Here is a 17,706-nt window from a genome sequence, read left to right on the forward strand (position 1 = left end):
AAAGTTCTTGCAATTACTCCCATTTTTATATTATATATAAATCTTAGCTAGCCCTCCAATGTTCTATACAGTGACGAGTAGATGTGGTGGTGGTCTTAAAATAGTTAGCATTTCTTTCAGATGACAGTGATTTGCCTCAAGAGTTTGTTTCTTATTTTGAAACAGTACATTGGGAGGAGAAAGAGACTGAGAGCCCTCTTTGAGGTCGCAGAGTTGAACCCACATTTCCCACAGGTCAAATCCACAATATAAAATCAGTTATTTGCACAGTATTGCCATGAATCTACACACATTTCCAACAAGGTTTTAAAAATTTTGTTATTCCTGTTTCATTATATTTTATGTTTTGATGTCTCTTAATTGTTGTGATTTTATCTTTTTTATGGCCAATTAGTTATGCATTGAAAATGCCTGAGGCAACAATGTTTTCAGCAATGCTTACAGTGAAAATACAGATGTGGCAGTTTGATGGCAAATATGTAACAGTATGAATGAAAAAGGGATGGAAGGTTATCAACAAGTTATAAATAAATGTGATAATTATGATGTTAGCTTGGTAGGATGTAGCAGGAAATCTTTTCACTATTCTCTTTAACAGTCATAGAATGTATTTTTATTTTAAAAACACTTAGTAGGCAACTGTTATAGTAGGCCTCAAAAAGGAAAGTTTTAAAAGGGTTTTAAATTTGCCTTTATGATTTTAGGAAAACGGTGGTGTGTCCCATCATTGATGTGATCAGTGATGATACCTTTGAGTACATGGCAGGTTCTGATATGACCTATGGCGGATTCAACTGGAAGCTCAATTTTCGCTGGTATCCTGTTCCCCAAAGAGAAATGGACAGAAGGAAAGGTGATCGGACTCTTCCTGTCAGGTAATTAATTTGTCAAACATTTTCCGTAGAGTGTTACTGGCAGGGCATTGTGAAGCTTTGGGAATCATATTATAAGGATTATAAGTGTATTATGAGAAACATGAAGCATATGGGTACCATCTTTCATATATATCATTACTTTAAAGAGGGATTTTCCCCCTGATCAATTAATAAAATTAGAAGTTTTGTTTATATAAATCTAGTGCACTTGAGAAATGATGGTGACATACATATACTCTTTCATTCCTATGTGAACAACATTTTACAAATATATGTCAGATTTGTGCTTTAATTCAGTTAAGGATAATAGTGAACTTGAATCAAACTACCCCTTAGTTATAAGTGTTACTTTATGAAAATATTACTTAAAACTGGGTCCTTGTACCAAAATGTAAGATTTTAAATTCAGACTGGCACCATCTGGATGATAGTTACTGACTGGTAAGGTTAAAAAGCTTGTTTTAAATATAAAAAGAACTAGAATTGAAAAACACCTAAAAATGAACTTTTATTAATGCACTCCTGAATGTTCTTTTGTTCTACATTTGGTCATAGATTTTTTTTTTTCCAGGTAGTGATAAAAATCTTCCTGCTATTCAAAATCTTTAAATTGAGACCTTGAGCTTTCCAGGATTTATCCCAGTTGCATCAGCCTGTTGTTTCTGGAGTAACAGAGTTCCTTCAGAACCAGGCTTTTTAGCTTCTTCTATCCTGAGCTTCTCAGATCTGCCTTCTCTTGAATTCAAGTTCATTTCTGACAAAGTACAAGAGAGGTTTCAATAATTCTCTTTTCTCCTAGCCAGTTTGAGATCTGTCCTAGTAAAGGGATTTTCCTGCTCTTTTGCTGACTGGTCATATCACCAACTAAGCCAAGTGTTCCTAAACATTTTGTGAATGATGGACTTCTTTGAAAAATCTGATAAATGCTATGTCTCCTCTAAGGAGGGGGTTTGCACATATATGCTATATCTTCTGTTTGCATAATTCTAGGAAACTTAGAGATACCCCAAAACCCAGGTCAAGAAAGCCCTGTGCTAAATAACTGGATGTTCGCCCATTTTCTTTGACTCCTACGATACTCGATTTTCTCTTTCTTTTTCTCTTCTAAAATAAAAATAAGTCCTAACTTTTTTGTGGAAACAGCTATTTTTACTGGGCAAGCAAATGTGCCACTCTCACTAGGGCATGGAATGAGTACATTTTAGAGTAACAGAGGTGGCCTATTCATCCTAAAGTGTAACCTCCATAGTGCTTCCCTAGAACTTAATTTCCTCCTAGTTGGAGCCTATTTTTCTTCACACTCATTCTGAAGGAAAAAAGGTGTTTGGTATTTGTTCAGTAAAATCTCCTTGATTACCATTTCTCTGCTTAATTCCACCTATTCCCACCTGCACTGCACATGTGGGCCATGTTTTGGTGAACTAGGCTCCTCTTCTGCAGAGGATATACCATACTTGGTCAGGATGATGATCCCCTTAGAAGAATGTATAGATTTTATCCTTTACGTATTCGTCTCCCTTCCTCAAAGGTTCCTGTTAGGTATGTGGAAAGGGCCATGTTGTTTTCATCCCGTTTAATCTTACGGCTTTGCAACATTTACCACAACGTTTGCTGCCCTAGAACCTGGTGTGTTCAAGTTGCTAACATGAGTCCAGTGGGTTAACATAGTTGCTAGGAACTAGGGAGTAGGTGCACTCTCAGGGAGGATTTTTAGAGGTAGCTTCAATTTCAGGAGTTTTTGGATGGATGCTCAGAACCTGAGGACCACTAAAGGTTCTAAAGACAGGAAGAGCCCTTGGGGCTAGAGAGATGGATGTCCCTGCAAAAGCCGTGACAGTATCACCAGGGCGCAGGCCATGTCTAGAAACCAAATAACACAGCATAAAAACAAAGAAAGCCCTGGGGGGGGTAGGAACATTCCTGAAGAGTGTGGGAATAAGCATTTATTCTGTAGTTATAAACAGTTACTAAATAACTTAACAAAAACTGATTGTAAATTTTAAATTGTTAGTTAACGGTATAGTATTATGATTGAATTTCAGGACGCCCACAATGGCAGGAGGCCTTTTTTCAATAGACAGAGATTACTTTCAGGAAATTGGAACATATGATGCTGGAATGGATATTTGGGGAGGAGAAAACCTAGAAATTTCCTTTAGGGTAAGTTCCCTTTGCAAAAAGTAATCCATTTAACCTCAAATAAGGATATCCCTTAATTATTCATGTTATTGCTAAATAAGAAAATGAATCTAGTATGAGTTTAACCAGACTTCAGAGCTTTCATTCCACAAAAGGTTGGTAATACTATTAAGAGTTCATTATAAACTATTTTAAGCTAATAATCCAGTTATCTTAATAGTCTACTTATAAAACGTATTCAGGATTCCCTATTTATTTTTAATTTCTGTTATTTTCAAGGAAGTAATTCAAGCTCTAAAAATAATCAGCATATTATGTAAATGACATTGTGTATTTCTAAACATAATCAATTTTTGGATGCACAGCTTATAGTGGAAACCACAGTGAACTGCACTGTAATCGAAACCAACTGGCTTCCCTAGTGCATGTCTTACAGAGGAGAGGTTTGGACTCTCAGTCACCTTTGAGATTCTATCCGGCTTTATCATTTTATGATCCTGGAAAAATGTTAAAGTAGGCACACTGAATATTTAACAAAATCTCAACTTTTCAAAATAAGTTTTAATTGTAAGCAGTTGGTAGATTTTTAGCTTATGAAAAAATGTATTTTGAAAGGACCAAAAGGATAATTTCATTAAGGATGTGAAACAATACTTGATCTGTCTTTTATCCCCTTTTTGTTTTATGCTCACAAGGACAGCAGAGTGTGTTATCACTGTCTCACTGAATAACTCATGAGAGATCCAGTTTAGAGTCCTAGGTCCTTTCTATTTAATGTACAGGCTATGACACAGGTTTGGGGAAGGAGGTGGGGAAGGAGGAACAGATAGGACTCTGGCTGAGTACTCTGTGGTCAGAGTTTTGACCGTGAACCATATTAATATATACATTATTCATTATACACACACAACACACAAAACAAACATTTCATGAAACAGTATGTCCTTGTTAGCAAGTACTGGTTGCAGTTCATCAGATTTGAATTTATGATCCTTTTATGAGTCGTGGTCTGCAGTTAGGAAAACAGTGCTCTAGACCTCATGTCTTTTCTGTATTTAGCCTTTAACCTATCTTTTCTGAAATTAACCTTCACCTTCTGGTTTAATCAGAACCAAACAGAGAAAGGTTTGCTCCTGAGGCGGCGCTGGTTTTATGACCATATATCAGGAGCTCTACTATATGCCCTTGATTCTGTGAAATTCCAAGTATGAAACTCAACGAGTGTGAACAAATTTCTTTTTAAGCTATCAGTGTTTAAATCTAGTCTTCTTTGGTGTTGTGTTCAGATTTGGCAATGTGGAGGAACTTTGGAGATCGTTACTTGCTCACATGTTGGACATGTGTTTCGGAAAGCTACACCTTACACGTTTCCAGGAGGCACAGGACAGATTATTAATAAAAATAACAGACGACTCGCAGAAGTGTGGATGGATGAATTCAAGAATTTCTTCTATATAATTTCTCCAGGTTAGCATCATTCTGCATTAGAAATACAAGACTAACTTTCTTGTCCCTGATCCTAATGCCTTCTGAGGAGAGGTAAGAAGAGGTAGAAAAAAGGCTTTGAGCAGAGTCCAAACACCTACATAAGTCATTATAAGACATAAATGAAATCACACACAGTATAAAAAGCACTCAGCAGCCCTGACCAGTGGCTCAGTTTGTCGGAGCGTTACTGCGTACACCAAAAAAGGTGGTGGGTTCGTTCGATCCCCAGTCAGGGCACATACGGGGAGACAACCAATCGATGTTTCTCTCACATTTATGTTTTTCTCTCCCTTCCTCTCTCTAAAAACCAATTAAAACATATCCTGGGGTAAAGGATTTAAAAAAAAAAAAAAGGCATTTAGCAGAATGCCTGGTATAATACATTATTAACAATAATAAATTACCCAGGTCACTACTGCAGAAATTACTGTTAGTCCAGGTGTTACCTGTGTGTGTGTTAACCTAACTGTGACATTTAACATGGATATGAAAGTGCTGAGAATCTCAAGGCCAGTGCAGAGCCCAGTAGTAGCATGCCTCAAGGGATTGTTCTCCTGGAACTTTTCTTTGCTCTTTAGTTTTGTGGGAATAGCTATTCCATCAGCTATAAACCTGCCTCTCAGCGTTACCATTCCATCCTCAGTTCTTAATTATACAAGGCTGTTGGGTGGCAGGGCACACAATTCAGTGAGTTGTGTGAGAGAGACCTGCCTGGAAACAATTGTTCTATTTAATTTCTGTTCAGTGTTTGGGCTAAACTTGATTTTTGTTTTTGCCTTAACATTAAAATTTTCTGATCCCATATAACATATTTGTATTATTATTAGCATGTATATCATTCTCACATAAGTTTAATTTTTCTTTGAAAAACGTATATACTAATATATTTCTTTGTTTTATACTTTGGAAAGTGGATTTATGGTATATCACTTTTGTATAGTCACACATCACCAAAATGGTACTTTTCCCATTCCTCTGGCTTAGATGTAATACATAAATAGAAATGTTCTACCCAATAGAACATTAATAATTCAGTCACTCATTTCTTTTAACAGGTGTTACGAAGGTAGATTACGGAGATATAGCATCAAGACTTGGTCTAAGACACAAACTCCAATGCAAACCTTTCTCTTGGTACCTAGAGAATATTTATCCTGATTCACAGATTCCACGTCACTATTTCTCTTTGGGAGAGGTAAAAAAAAAAAAATGTATTCAATGTGGTTATTACATTCTCACTTATATATAAAAATCAGTAGAGGTTATACTTCCAGTGAGGAGTTACCTTCATATTAAAATTACATAACCACAAGTGGGGGGAAATTCTTCTTAATCGACACAGTCTACATTATAACTTGAAACCTCGTTACTGTTTTATCATGTTATATTTTCTTAAAATAAGAATGTTCTACCTCTAGCCTTTTTCATTGTTGAACTCTTGTTACAACATATTAGTGTATTCCATAGACTTGTTTTAACAAACTGACCCATTTAGTTGAAATTGTATATTCCTAGTGTCAGTTAACCCAAATCAAAACTTGAGGAATTTCAAAGTAAAGATAAAGTGTAAAAAACTAACAAGGAAACTTGCAAGAGCATTTATAATTAATTGTATTTTTAGCACTCTTTTTTTCATTTGTGAGTTCTGAATCTGTTTGAGTAGGGGCATCGGAAAGAATGGTGGTAAGCATGTTTGTTTCTGATGATGCTTTAGTTATTGCTCTTATAATTCAGCAGCAGATTTTCTTGAAACCTGAAATAATGTCCTTATTAATGCTTATAATTAGTTAATGCAGTTAGTTGTGCTCTGGAATTTGGCCTTTGTGTCCTTATGGGTGCCCATAGTACAGGGTTTGGTGTGAGAGAGACTTGTCTTCTTACCTTCTCTGGTATAATTACCAGGATGGTCCCAAGAAACTGTTTCTTGTGTCCCTGTCTTCAGTATTCCTAGTGTCCCTCCACCTCCCAGCCAACACTGTGCTCTGTGCATAGGAAATCCACGTCGGTCCTTCTTTTTAGCCCAGGGGTCTGATCAAGTCAAGGAGTCTGTTACTTTCTTAGGGTTTCCATAAAAAAGTACCACAAACTGAGTAGCTCGCACAATAGAAATTTATTGTCTCACAGTTCTGAAGACTGGAAATCTGAGATCAAGGTGTAGGTAGGTTTGCTTCCTTCTCAGGTCTGTGAGGAAGAGCTGTTCTCTGCCTCTCCCCAGCTTCTGGTGGTTTGCTGTCAGTCTCCACCTTTATCTTCAAATGCTTTTCTTCTGTGTGCGTGTCTCTCTCCAGATTTCCCCTTTTTATAAGGATATATTAGATTAAGGACCGCCCTAAGGACCTCATCTTTACTTGATTACCTCTGTAAAGACCCTGTCTCCAAATAGCATCACATTCTAAGGTAGCAGGGGTTAGGATATCAGCATATGAATTTTGGGGGATACAGTTCAACCTATAACAAGGATTGAGCTAGTTGGGGCTAGGTTACAATATGGAAAACCTCGGTTCACTTCTGGCCCATTTATGTTTCTTAGGTCTGGTCTTCCAGGGTTTCGAGTAATCGCATGCCAGGATCTCTGTCTCCTCAACTCTGAAAGTTTTGCCTTTCTTTAGGATAGCACTTTACCCTTCTACCTTACTGAGGGGAAAGACCAATGTTAATTTTTGCAGGTTTTCCGTCTAGCAGGAATTTGTGGAAGATTTCTGTTTTCCAGCCCCAGCTTTCGGCCCACCCAGAACTCAGCAAATGTCCCTAAATTTGGGGCCCCTCTAGTTTTTTATTTGTCCTGCCAGCCTCACATAACCAAATCACCACTGTGATCTTTCCCTGGGGAAAGGCACTTTTTCAGGCCATGGCCTGTCCTCTGCCTGCACCATTAGCAAATGACCTCGAAGAGGAAGACAACTGTGATGGTCAGCTCTCATTGGCAAGGACTCTTCCCTTTCTGAAATTAGAGTTCACCTCGTCTTAACTGCTTCCATGGCCTCAAAAATAGGACTTTTGCAATTTCACTGTTTTCCCCCTACTTGGAGCAGAAGTACTGTGCTGCTATGTCCCCCTGAGTAGTGTTTCTCCTTTACTGCAGTGTAATACCCCAAATCAGTGGGCCATAAAGATTCTAGGTGTCCTTTCTCAATAATCTTCTAACTCCCCAGATCCCTCTCTTTATTAGGTCAAGGCGGTAATTTTCAGTTTTCTGGTCTCAATCCAGTAGTGGCTTATAAATCACTTTAGCTGCTTACGACCACCATTTTTTTAATAGCCTAGAGAAAAGTATGTGGACGGTCATTGCTTATATAAAGGAATTTTGCCAACTGGGTCAATCTGCAATTCATTGTAAGTCTTTCTAAACTTTTAGTTATTAACTTAGAGAAAGCACATGAAGCCACATAGGAGGGGGGGAAATCCAACCTTTCTGCAACAGAAATTGATAAAATGTCCTTTTGTAAGTCACAGCAGCAACTAATGATATGTGTGGACAGGGCAACAACCAACCCCATGCCAGGATTGAATCTTCCTGACACTCAGGAAAAGTTACCCCCAATTTGTAGGAGGTTGTCCCTCTTCATTCCTTTCATTCAGTCAACAAATATTTGAGTAGCTGCTATGTGATAGGTATTGTTATAAGTACCGGGAATACGGCAGTGTTTTTGTGGGTCTTACAATCTCTGGAGGAAGATTTGTTTTTTAAATACACGGTATGCCAGGTGTTGTAAGGGAAAAGAGATAGAGAATGACTGGTGCTAATGAGTAGTGGTGCTGTTTCATGTAGGGTAGTTGAGAAAGTCTTCCCCTATAAGGTAGTTTTTGAGCAGAGATCTGAAGGAATTGAATGTGCGAGCCATATTAATTTCTGGGGAAAGAGTATTCTGGGTGAAGGACTTGTTTCAAGAAAGGGAATGATTGACTGTTAAATGCTGCAGAGAAGTTGCGTAAGACAAGTACTGAGGACTGTCATTGGATTGGCAAGGGAGGAGTGGTAGGTGTGCTCCATCTTACTGTGTCAGGAGGGTTCCCGTGGAGATTGGTAGGGACAAAATCCGTGATGGCTTCAAGGGATCTAGGGAGAAAAGGAAGAGGAGATCATGAGTGGACAAGTCTTGGAGGAAATTTGGTTATAAAAAAGCAAAGCAGTGGGTGGTAGCTGGAGGGGAATATGGGGTTTCAGAAGGATTATTTGATTGTTTATTTTTGCTGTGATGAAACTGTGTGCAATGCAAATGACCCCAAAAAAGGGAAATGTGAACATGCTAAAGTCAAGCCGCTGGTTGTAGGAGTCCTGTGGGAGGCGATGTGTTCCGGTGCGCAGTGTAGGTAGTGGTGAGGGCAGTTCATCCACTGATGCAGGAAGAAGGTAGAAGGCAGGCGGCTAGTGCAGGTCATTTGTACATCTGGGGGTAGAAGCTGGTGGTGTGTGGTGGTGTGTGGTGGAAGTGTGAGGAAGTTCTCTAATGACGTGCTTCCTCAGATAAGAGTGAAGAGGCAGTATTGGTGATGGGGCCTTGGGGAAAGAGGAAAATATGTGAGTTAGAAACAAAGTAGTAAATAGATCCCAGAGGGAGCCAGATCCTGGTGAGTTAGAGTGAAACCTTTGGACCTGGTTGTGTTTCTCCTGGGCCAGAGCAAGCAGATTCCTGTGTTCATCCTTAGTAGTTACTGAGGCTACTTCAGGGTTGAAAGTTCCCTACCTCTGAGCTTTGCTGTGCTTTAAGGAATTCACCCTCAAACCAGGGACACAGAGTTCCTTGACTCGTTAATGAACACCTGCTCCCTTGCTGTAGCCTCATTCCCCTGAGAAAGGCCTGAGGAAGGGGATGTGCCATGGGAAGGGTCATAGCAGTTGCTCTTATAACTTGCCTTTAGAATAGGGAATGGAAAGGTGGTTTTTCTGAACTGACCCAATTTTGGACAACACCTAGGCATTGTTAGCTGGGCCAGAAGGTAGGTGTATCACAAAGAGCCACTTGTCTAACCCATCGTAGGCGATTGCCAAGGCAAACTTGCCTTTTACCTGCCTCTTGCCAGCTGGCTGTCTGTATAAGGAACAGATTTAACCCCTTGTGGCCTGCTTGTTCTTTAAGCAGCTGGCCTTAAGCTTGTGTGCCCTTAATAGCAGGCCACACTATCCAGATGAAAGCTCTGATTTCTGGGTCCAGGTCCTTCTCCACCTCTGATGGTCTGAATTATTTGTTTCACCTGTGTGAGCCTGCCTTCAGTAGAGACTGGAATTTAGCTTTTCAAGGATCTTCCCTTCAAGGGCGCAGGGAAACCTGAAATCATAGGATTTTAGAGTAGAAAGGGAAGTTAGAAGGTATAAATTTAATCACTGGTTTCTCTGAGCCCAACTCTCATAAGCTTCTGTAGGACCTGGAACTGAATTAATGTGTTTCATTGTGATATCTAACAGTTGTTAATTCAGGAGATAAGTATTCTAAACATCCACCACAGAAAGCGAATAATTCAGACCTTTGATGGTTTAGCCAGTCTTATGGACTGACCAGTTGCTTCTCCAGGCAGATCTGAGAATCCTAAGATTTAGTGAGCATGAACTGTATGCCAAGCACCAGTCTGAGTGCTTTACAGGTATGAACTCTTTTTATCCTCACGTGTGATATAGGTGCTATTATCCCCACTTCACGGTAAGTAAATTGAGGAATAAATAAGTGGTTTAAACAACATTGCTCAGGTCACAGCCACAAAGTAGAAGGAAGAGGCAGGATTTGAACACAGGCAGTCTGGCTTGAGAGCTTGTGCTCTTAACCACTAATCCCCATACTCTTTCTCATATCTAACCAATCTTTACCATAAGGCAAGGAGTAAAAAAAGTGAATCTAAAAATCTTTTAACCACTTACATTGTCCACCCTAATAGAGACAGCAAGATTCTGGAGGAGGCTATAACAGAAATTAAGGAACGTAGGCTCCAACTTCTTCCCTGTTTCCCAAGAATGAGTGCATTCACAATTATTTTCAGCTCCTAAGGTCAAAAATGATATTTTGGTGAGCGTTGTGTAAACCTAAGTTGCTAATTCAGGAGTTAAAGAGTTGCTGGATGTGTGCATAAGGAAGGGAAACCAACAGTCATTGTGGGCTTACTATGTGTCAGTTTCTGCTAAGCCTCATTGAGAGGTTTCAGCAAACCTGAGATTGTGATCCCAGTTTCACAGGTGAGATTCTTCCAGCAACATTTCCCAATTACTGTGTAAAGAATGACGATATCTGTTGTCCCTCAAGTTGCTTGCTCAATTAGAAAGGGTGGAGGAGGAAGGGGTGGATTTTGTGGCCAAAAATGTTTGGAAAATGCCTTTTATATCCTCTCTACTACCAGTCCCTACTCCTACCAAGAGTCACAGCATGTAAAAGGCTTTGAGAAGTCCTTCAGTAAAGAAACCTATTTAAATTTGTTTAACCTGGTATTTCCCAAACATGTTTAATCACAAAACCCCCTTTTTAATGGCCAGATACTGTTGTTCAGATCGTGGTTTGGGGAATCACTGTCTTAGGATCCTGACCTGTCGATGGTCTCATGGCTAGTAATGGTAGAGATGGGAGTGAGGCCTAGGTTTGCATATCCCCACACCCAGTCTCACACCTACCCGTCTACCTCCACGTGGGAGTGTGACTATTTCCCTGACCACCATAGTTCAGATGTTGCTATGATTCAAGTAGAAAACTCCCTGCTTCTAACAACTCCTCACCCTCTGGCTATTTCACAATTATACATGGTGCCTACAACCGTTGGCTCATTGACAATTGGTTCATTCGCAGTTCTAGTTCTATAAGGAAAGATGTGTTGTTCAGTCATAAAGAAACATATAAAAAGGATCATTAATCTACAGACCTTCCCCCTTGATCATTTAGGTCCCCTAGGATGTCTACTAATTCCAGAAAGTACTAACCAAACTTGGGCACTTCCACATGCCTTCCACAGAGTACCAAGGATATGGTAACAGCTTTTTTAGCAGGCTTATGCACTGTTTCTCATCACTGACAGGTAGCTCTCACAAAAGGTGGAAGACTCTTTTCTATGTGTCAGCATCTAGTCCTGCACATCCAGTGGGGTAGCCACATGTGGCTGTTTAATTAAAATTAAATACAGTGCAGATTCAATTACTCAGTCACACTAGCTACATACGGCTAGTGGCTACCATATTGAACGGCACAGATATAAATAAAACATTTTCATCATCATAGAAAGTTCTATTGGACAGTGGCGGAGGCATTAACACAATAGCCAATAAAGGGGGTTATCCATCTATCTTGCCATCATTCCACAAATTTCTCTCCTTGCCCTCAAGTTGGGATGTTCGTATTTGCTTATCAAACCCAGTGTCTTAAAAACTCATAACTACTGTATACTCTCCACAATCATCTTTATTCTCAAATAATTTAGAATATGTATATCCAAATTCCCAACCATCCTATCAGTAGTTATTTTCTGCTCCATTAAGGAGAACATCAGGATCACATTTATATTAAGGATTATCTACTCCAGTGAGGAAAAGCTCCCTTCTTTTTCCATATCAAATCAGTCTTTTTAAGTGTCCTTAATAATTTAGAATCTCAGTTGGCATTGGACATCCTGATAATCACCAAGTACCAAGTTACCAAACAAGGGGACTGCTCTTATTTCTCTTTCCAAGATGGACATCAAGATATAACTTGGAATCCAAATAAACTAGAAGGAATTCATTGTGTAATAAGACCACTGAGCATTCTTGGTCGATCTACACTGTATGTATACCAGAGGATGGGATAGAGCCCTCTTAAAGTAAGAGAACCCCAAAGCTAGCCCATCTTGTCCTTAGATTATACTTCAAAATACTTTCTAACTTGTCAGAAGGTTCTCTTTTTTTTTTTTATCCAACAAAGACATTTGGCTAGAACTTCCTTACATTAACCAGTCTTAAATTCTTTCCTATAATTTCTCTTCTGCCTGGTCACATGCCTGTACATTTTATGTCATTCTGTATTTTCCATGTGCTTTTTTCCAATGAATTTTAAGTGTCAGATGTTGGATAATCAACTCTAGTACCTGTTTGCATCCCAATGTAAACACTGGAGCAAGTATATGTCACCACCTTTTCTACTGTCCACACCTCACTAGAAAGCTCGTCATTGGTTACACGGCCTTAAAGTCATATAAAATTACAGTTTTGAACATCTACACCTGATTCAATATCCCTAGAAAATGTTTGTTTCTGATTTTTCCCCTCCAAAGACTTTTCAAAGTTAACTCCCAACCAAACCTATTAACTGGTATTCTAAAGGACAGAATTGTTCCTCTAGTCATCCTGATCTTTCATGTCCTCAAGAAATCATCTTACACACCCCATAGGTGAAGTAATCCACATGTATTCCTACCAGGAGAAGGATATTGTCTGAAAACTGTCTTCTCCAGCCCTCCAGTGTGTAGAAGATCCAGCCTGGAAAGCAGGTGTCCCCTTCAGCTACAAAGATACCACATTTGTGGGGCCAAACAGAATCCTCTCTGCCTTCTAATGTTAAAGGCACCCAGGGACCAAAACACGAATAGCTGCTCCCTTAGAGAGGTTCCTGCTTCACCTTGGATGTGCAGGGCATCACTCCCAATACCCCCTGCATTTTAGAGGAACACTGTCAGGTCCCATCAGAGCCCACAACCAAGTCTCTGACCATATCTTGCTGACCAAGGTTCATTGTCACTCTGACAATTGGTGAAGGCAGTGGTTTCCAGTCCTTGAAGAAACTGTACCTTTAATACTTTATAGTCAGTAGTGACCCCAAGGGATAGAGACTTAGATCTCTCATGTCAGAAAACAATCTCGAATTATTCATAGGAAAGTTAAGGATGGTATAAGCTGTTACATGCAAAACTCATAGAACAATGCCTAGCACAGAGTAAGGGTAATGTATTTGCTACAGTTAGCAACATCAGTTATGGAAACAAAATAACCAATGTTGATTATAAGATAGTTACAGAGTGATAAAAAAACCCTATTACTTTTGAGGTTTGGAGATTTGTATTAATTTTGAGTTTGGTAAAAGCGCATCAGTTATTTAACCAAAAGGCAATTCCAGAGAAGCCAAGGATAACACTGGGTCTTCTCTAGTCTTTTCTATGACATTTATTACCTTTCTTCAGCAATCTTTGCATCTGTATTTGAAAGGAAAAAATTAAAGAGGACTGGAGAGTTTCTCATTTTTTCAGAAGTACAAGGAAGTAATTATTTTATAAGAATATATCAGATAGACTCATTTTGTCACAATCTGGACTGAATTTTTTTTCAAGTAAGGTAGCCATGATCATCAAGTATTGATTACTCACTAGAGTGCAGAAAGATGTTTGATGCAAATTTATATCTAATTATAACACCTTTTATAAAAACCTGTTTATGAGGTAATAGGTTTCTGAATTAAAATAATGGGTAAAAAAGGTAATGTGAATTTCACGGTAAAAGAACTCCTGAATACTGATATGTGTTGAACCCAGAAAAGAAAGGACCCTGAGATTTCCATCTTGAATACTTGCACAGATTATGAGATTATTAACAAAAATAGGATATCAGGAGAAAAGAGGAATTTTTGGAGGACTGATAATGAGGTTTGTTTTAGATAGCAATTCTCAAGGTCAAGGGTAGAGTGGAAGGGGCATGTTTAAATACTGGGATGAGGAAGTATTAGTATTATACAGTTGGAAAATCCTGTTTTGCTTGAACTGAGTTGAAGGTTGATGGAATAGCAAGATGAAGGTGACTAGCAATAAGTAGCAATGAAGATTGTTACTATTTCTGAGTTTACTATGTGCTAGACTCTGAAATAGGTACATGGATGCAGTGTCTCACCTAACCTCAGTATAACGCCAATGTTATCTCCCAGTTACTGTTAGAAAATTGATCTCAGAAGGTTTGGGTCATTTGGATTTAAACCCAGGTCTCACTTATAATAAAATCCCAGTAATCCCAGTTCCTACTCCTGACAGCCTGTGAATAATAGTTTTTCATACCTAAGTCTTTGTATCTTTATAAGAAAAAAAATGCATATGGACTTACTAGTGCCTTATATTTTTTTGTAGACTACACATTTGTTTATAAAAACAAATGACTTATTTGTGTTTTTAAATTTACCCCCACTTTACTACACAAAATTACTTTTTTTTTCTATCTACATGATATTACGGATGTAGTTTGTCACACATCTCCCTTTGGTTTAGCTGCTACTGCTATCCATGAGAACAGATTTAGGACTTTCAAATGTCTGTTAGTTTACAATATGCTTTTAAACTGCAATGATTCAGAGGAAACAATGTCAAGGGGCATTGCCTAAAATACTCTTCCTAATTTTGATAACTGATTTAAATTCCTTTTATGTAACTGACAGTTATCTCACAAAATAGTGGGGTTTGCATCACACCATGCTCAGGCTCCTAGTTAAGTCAAGCTCCAAACTTTGATTAGAAAATATCTACCTTGAGTGGCCTAAGTCATCAGAATAGTCACCAAAAGCAGTGCCCCTTAACTTGTGGTTAACAGTGTCCACAGGAAGTTGTTAAATTGCTTTAAATTATTAGGCAAAATAGAGCTTATTGAACTAAATACAAATCCTAGAAGAACAGTTTGAAAAAAAATGAAAGAAATAAGGATTTGTCCATGAAACACAAGTTACATATATATATATAAAGAATAAGACCTTTCTAGACCACAGAATTTTAGATAGCCAGTGAATTTCCCCCCAACTCATAGCCCTTTGTCAAGCATCTGAAGTTATTCTATAACAGTGGAAAGTTTAGGTCGATTTTAATGCGTGTGTATCTTTACGTGGGTCTGGTTAACGTCTTTAACTCCGAATGTTTTCATTATCCATTGTCCCATAGATACGAAATATGGAAACAAATCAGTGTCTGGATAACATGGCTAGAAAGGAGAATGAAAAAGTTGGCATTTTTAACTGTCATGGTATGGGAGGTAATCAGGTGAGTTTTTACTAAGGCTTTAAAAGGGATAATTTTCAGATTTTTATGTCCTTTTAATCACATGTCATTCAGGAAATATTTTCCTATCTTTACAGAGAAGACAAAGACTTTTAGGAGAAGGGAGCCTTCAATCTAATGATTATTTTTAAAGGAAAATTTGTAAAAGGCCTCTTGTGAGAACTATGTTTACATTGCTGTGCGTGAGGTTTATTTTGCCCTTTTAGTCAAACAGATGACAGTCCTTGACAATACACTCCGTGTATACAGAGAACTTTCTTTCCTGTGTGAAATTGGTGGTAGCTTTTCTGAGTCAGCTGTTCTCTGTTACATTAATAAAGCTCAGAATTGTGTGTCTTGAATCCTTTGTTCCTTCCCTTCCAGATATATTGGGCATATAAAATGCTGGCTGATTTCACTGTTAAAGCTTACATGTGTGCATGTTTGTTTTCAGGTTTTCTCTTATACAGCCAACAAAGAAATCAGAACGGATGACCTCTGCTTGGATGTCTCCAAACTCAATGGCCCAGTCACAATGCTCAAATGCCACCACCTAAAAGGCAACCAACTTTGGGAGTATGATCCCATGGTAAGTTATTCATTTATATATAAGATAAAATATATAAAGTTATGTGTGTCGCTGGGTATATTTATATACTTTATAGCTAAAAAATGAATTCTTGGGGAGTTTGAATATAAGTCAAATTGTTCTTATACTCTCAAAATTGACAGGTGGAAAAAGCAATGTGGGTAAAATAAACATGTTTTAATCTCCCCGGTAATTAAATTAGTCTTGCCTCCAGTCCCTGGGTCCTTGTTGTTATTCAGTAGCCACTGTTCCTCTCTATGTCAAGCTCTGCAGTCTAGCATGGGAGAAATGGAGCAGTAAGTAGGCTTTTTAATTACTGAATTAAACATTTAGGTAAAAGGTGAGCATCAATTAATGAAGTTCTCTGACTCATAATGATACTTCAGTGACATATGTAACAAAACTTTTTATAGTTATCTTTGCTTTCCCCTGGAGCTTCTCTCTCCCCCACCCAGTGTATGTTGTACTCACTCCCATAGAGGTACTTCAATCACAGCATCTCCAGGAAGCCTCTCCCCCTCACGTCATATCTGACCACCCTCCCACCTTGTGTGTTTACGGTTCTGGAACCGACACCAGCATCTTCAAGGTGTCTTCTCTGGTTCTTTTTTCTGCTCACAAGCACTAGTGTTCTTCATGTAAGGAAGGACTCTTGTTCCTACTTTACTTTCTGCATGCCCTCCGACTTTTCTCCCATGTTGATTGATGGTGAGTGCATGGCCAGTGCTCGTGCCTCTGCTGCTCCCACCCTGGCTCCTGCGTCAGCCGGATTCTAGAGGCGGCTCCTGGGTGCAAAGCCAGGAGCAGCCCCGTCTTTTTCCTTAGCTTTTCATAGCACTTACTATTGCTGAGCTGATGACATTTTAAAATCCTCTTATCCGTGGGCTTTAGATACACTACTGTTTTGTTTCTTCACTTAGCTTTCTCTGTTCCTTTTGCCTGCTTGACTCACTCTGCTTTTTCATTCTACCCCTTAAATGAAGATGGCCACCCGTCTTTTCTCCCTGTGTTGTGTCATATACAAACCCTGGCCTACTTAATCATCCATCTGCTGTGCTGTTCCCTGAACTTATCCTGTACTTTCCCACTTTACATTTAAGATCATACAGTTCCCTCTGCCTAACAAATCCTACCCATTCTTAGGGGCCCATCTTTGATATCACTTCCATGAATCCCAGCCAGAAATTAGCTCTCTGTCCTGATTTAATTATAACTCTCTCTGACCCCCTCTAATGCTGTGCTTCTCTGTTTTTTTGTTTTTTTTAATCTACCAGTCTTTTCTCCACTATAGATTATTAGACTCTAGAGGGCAAACACCATGTTTTATAGTTCCTGGGTTTCCCTCCACCATGCCGAACTGTAGTAAAAATAATGTTAAATATAGCAGTAGCTCAGTTAAAATAACCATTGGAAACTGCCTGAATATTCAGTTCCAGGGTTTCCGTGGTATGTGCTACACTATTTGGGGTGTGGCTACCATCCACATCCTGCAGGGTGTGTAGTCTCTGACTCCAGACAGTCAATACCAGTGGCATCCCACAGTCACTGTGACAACCAAAATATTTTTTTAAAAAGCCTCCTAATTGTATATTGATTGAAAAATGACAGTGTATCAGTTGGGTAGCATAGAACTTGTTTATAGGAGCATAAACAATAGGGGTTTACTTGTCT

General features: G+C 38.8%; 1 protein-coding gene across 3 annotated transcripts in view; it reads left to right on the forward strand.

The window, feature by feature from the left end:
* GALNT1 (polypeptide N-acetylgalactosaminyltransferase 1) overlaps positions 1 to 17,706 on the forward strand; it is a 98,154-nt gene that overhangs the window by 76,035 nt on the left and 4,413 nt on the right. For all 3 annotated transcript variants that reach the window (XM_087819043.1, XM_087819042.1, XM_087819041.1), the window contains 6 exons: positions 705 to 875; positions 2,918 to 3,035; positions 4,301 to 4,481; positions 5,558 to 5,697; positions 15,351 to 15,449; positions 15,901 to 16,035. In XM_087819043.1, the coding sequence (XP_087675169.1) occupies positions 705 to 875; positions 2,918 to 3,035; positions 4,301 to 4,481; positions 5,558 to 5,697; positions 15,351 to 15,449; positions 15,901 to 16,035 (844 nt within the window). The remainder of the gene's footprint in view (positions 1 to 704; positions 876 to 2,917; positions 3,036 to 4,300; positions 4,482 to 5,557; positions 5,698 to 15,350; positions 15,450 to 15,900; positions 16,036 to 17,706) is intronic.

Source organism: Miniopterus natalensis, chromosome 7 (genome assembly GCF_054644295.1).
Source record: "Miniopterus natalensis isolate mMinNat1 chromosome 7, mMinNat1.hap1, whole genome shotgun sequence".
In the NCBI taxonomy this organism is placed as follows: domain Eukaryota; kingdom Metazoa; phylum Chordata; class Mammalia; order Chiroptera; family Miniopteridae; genus Miniopterus; species Miniopterus natalensis.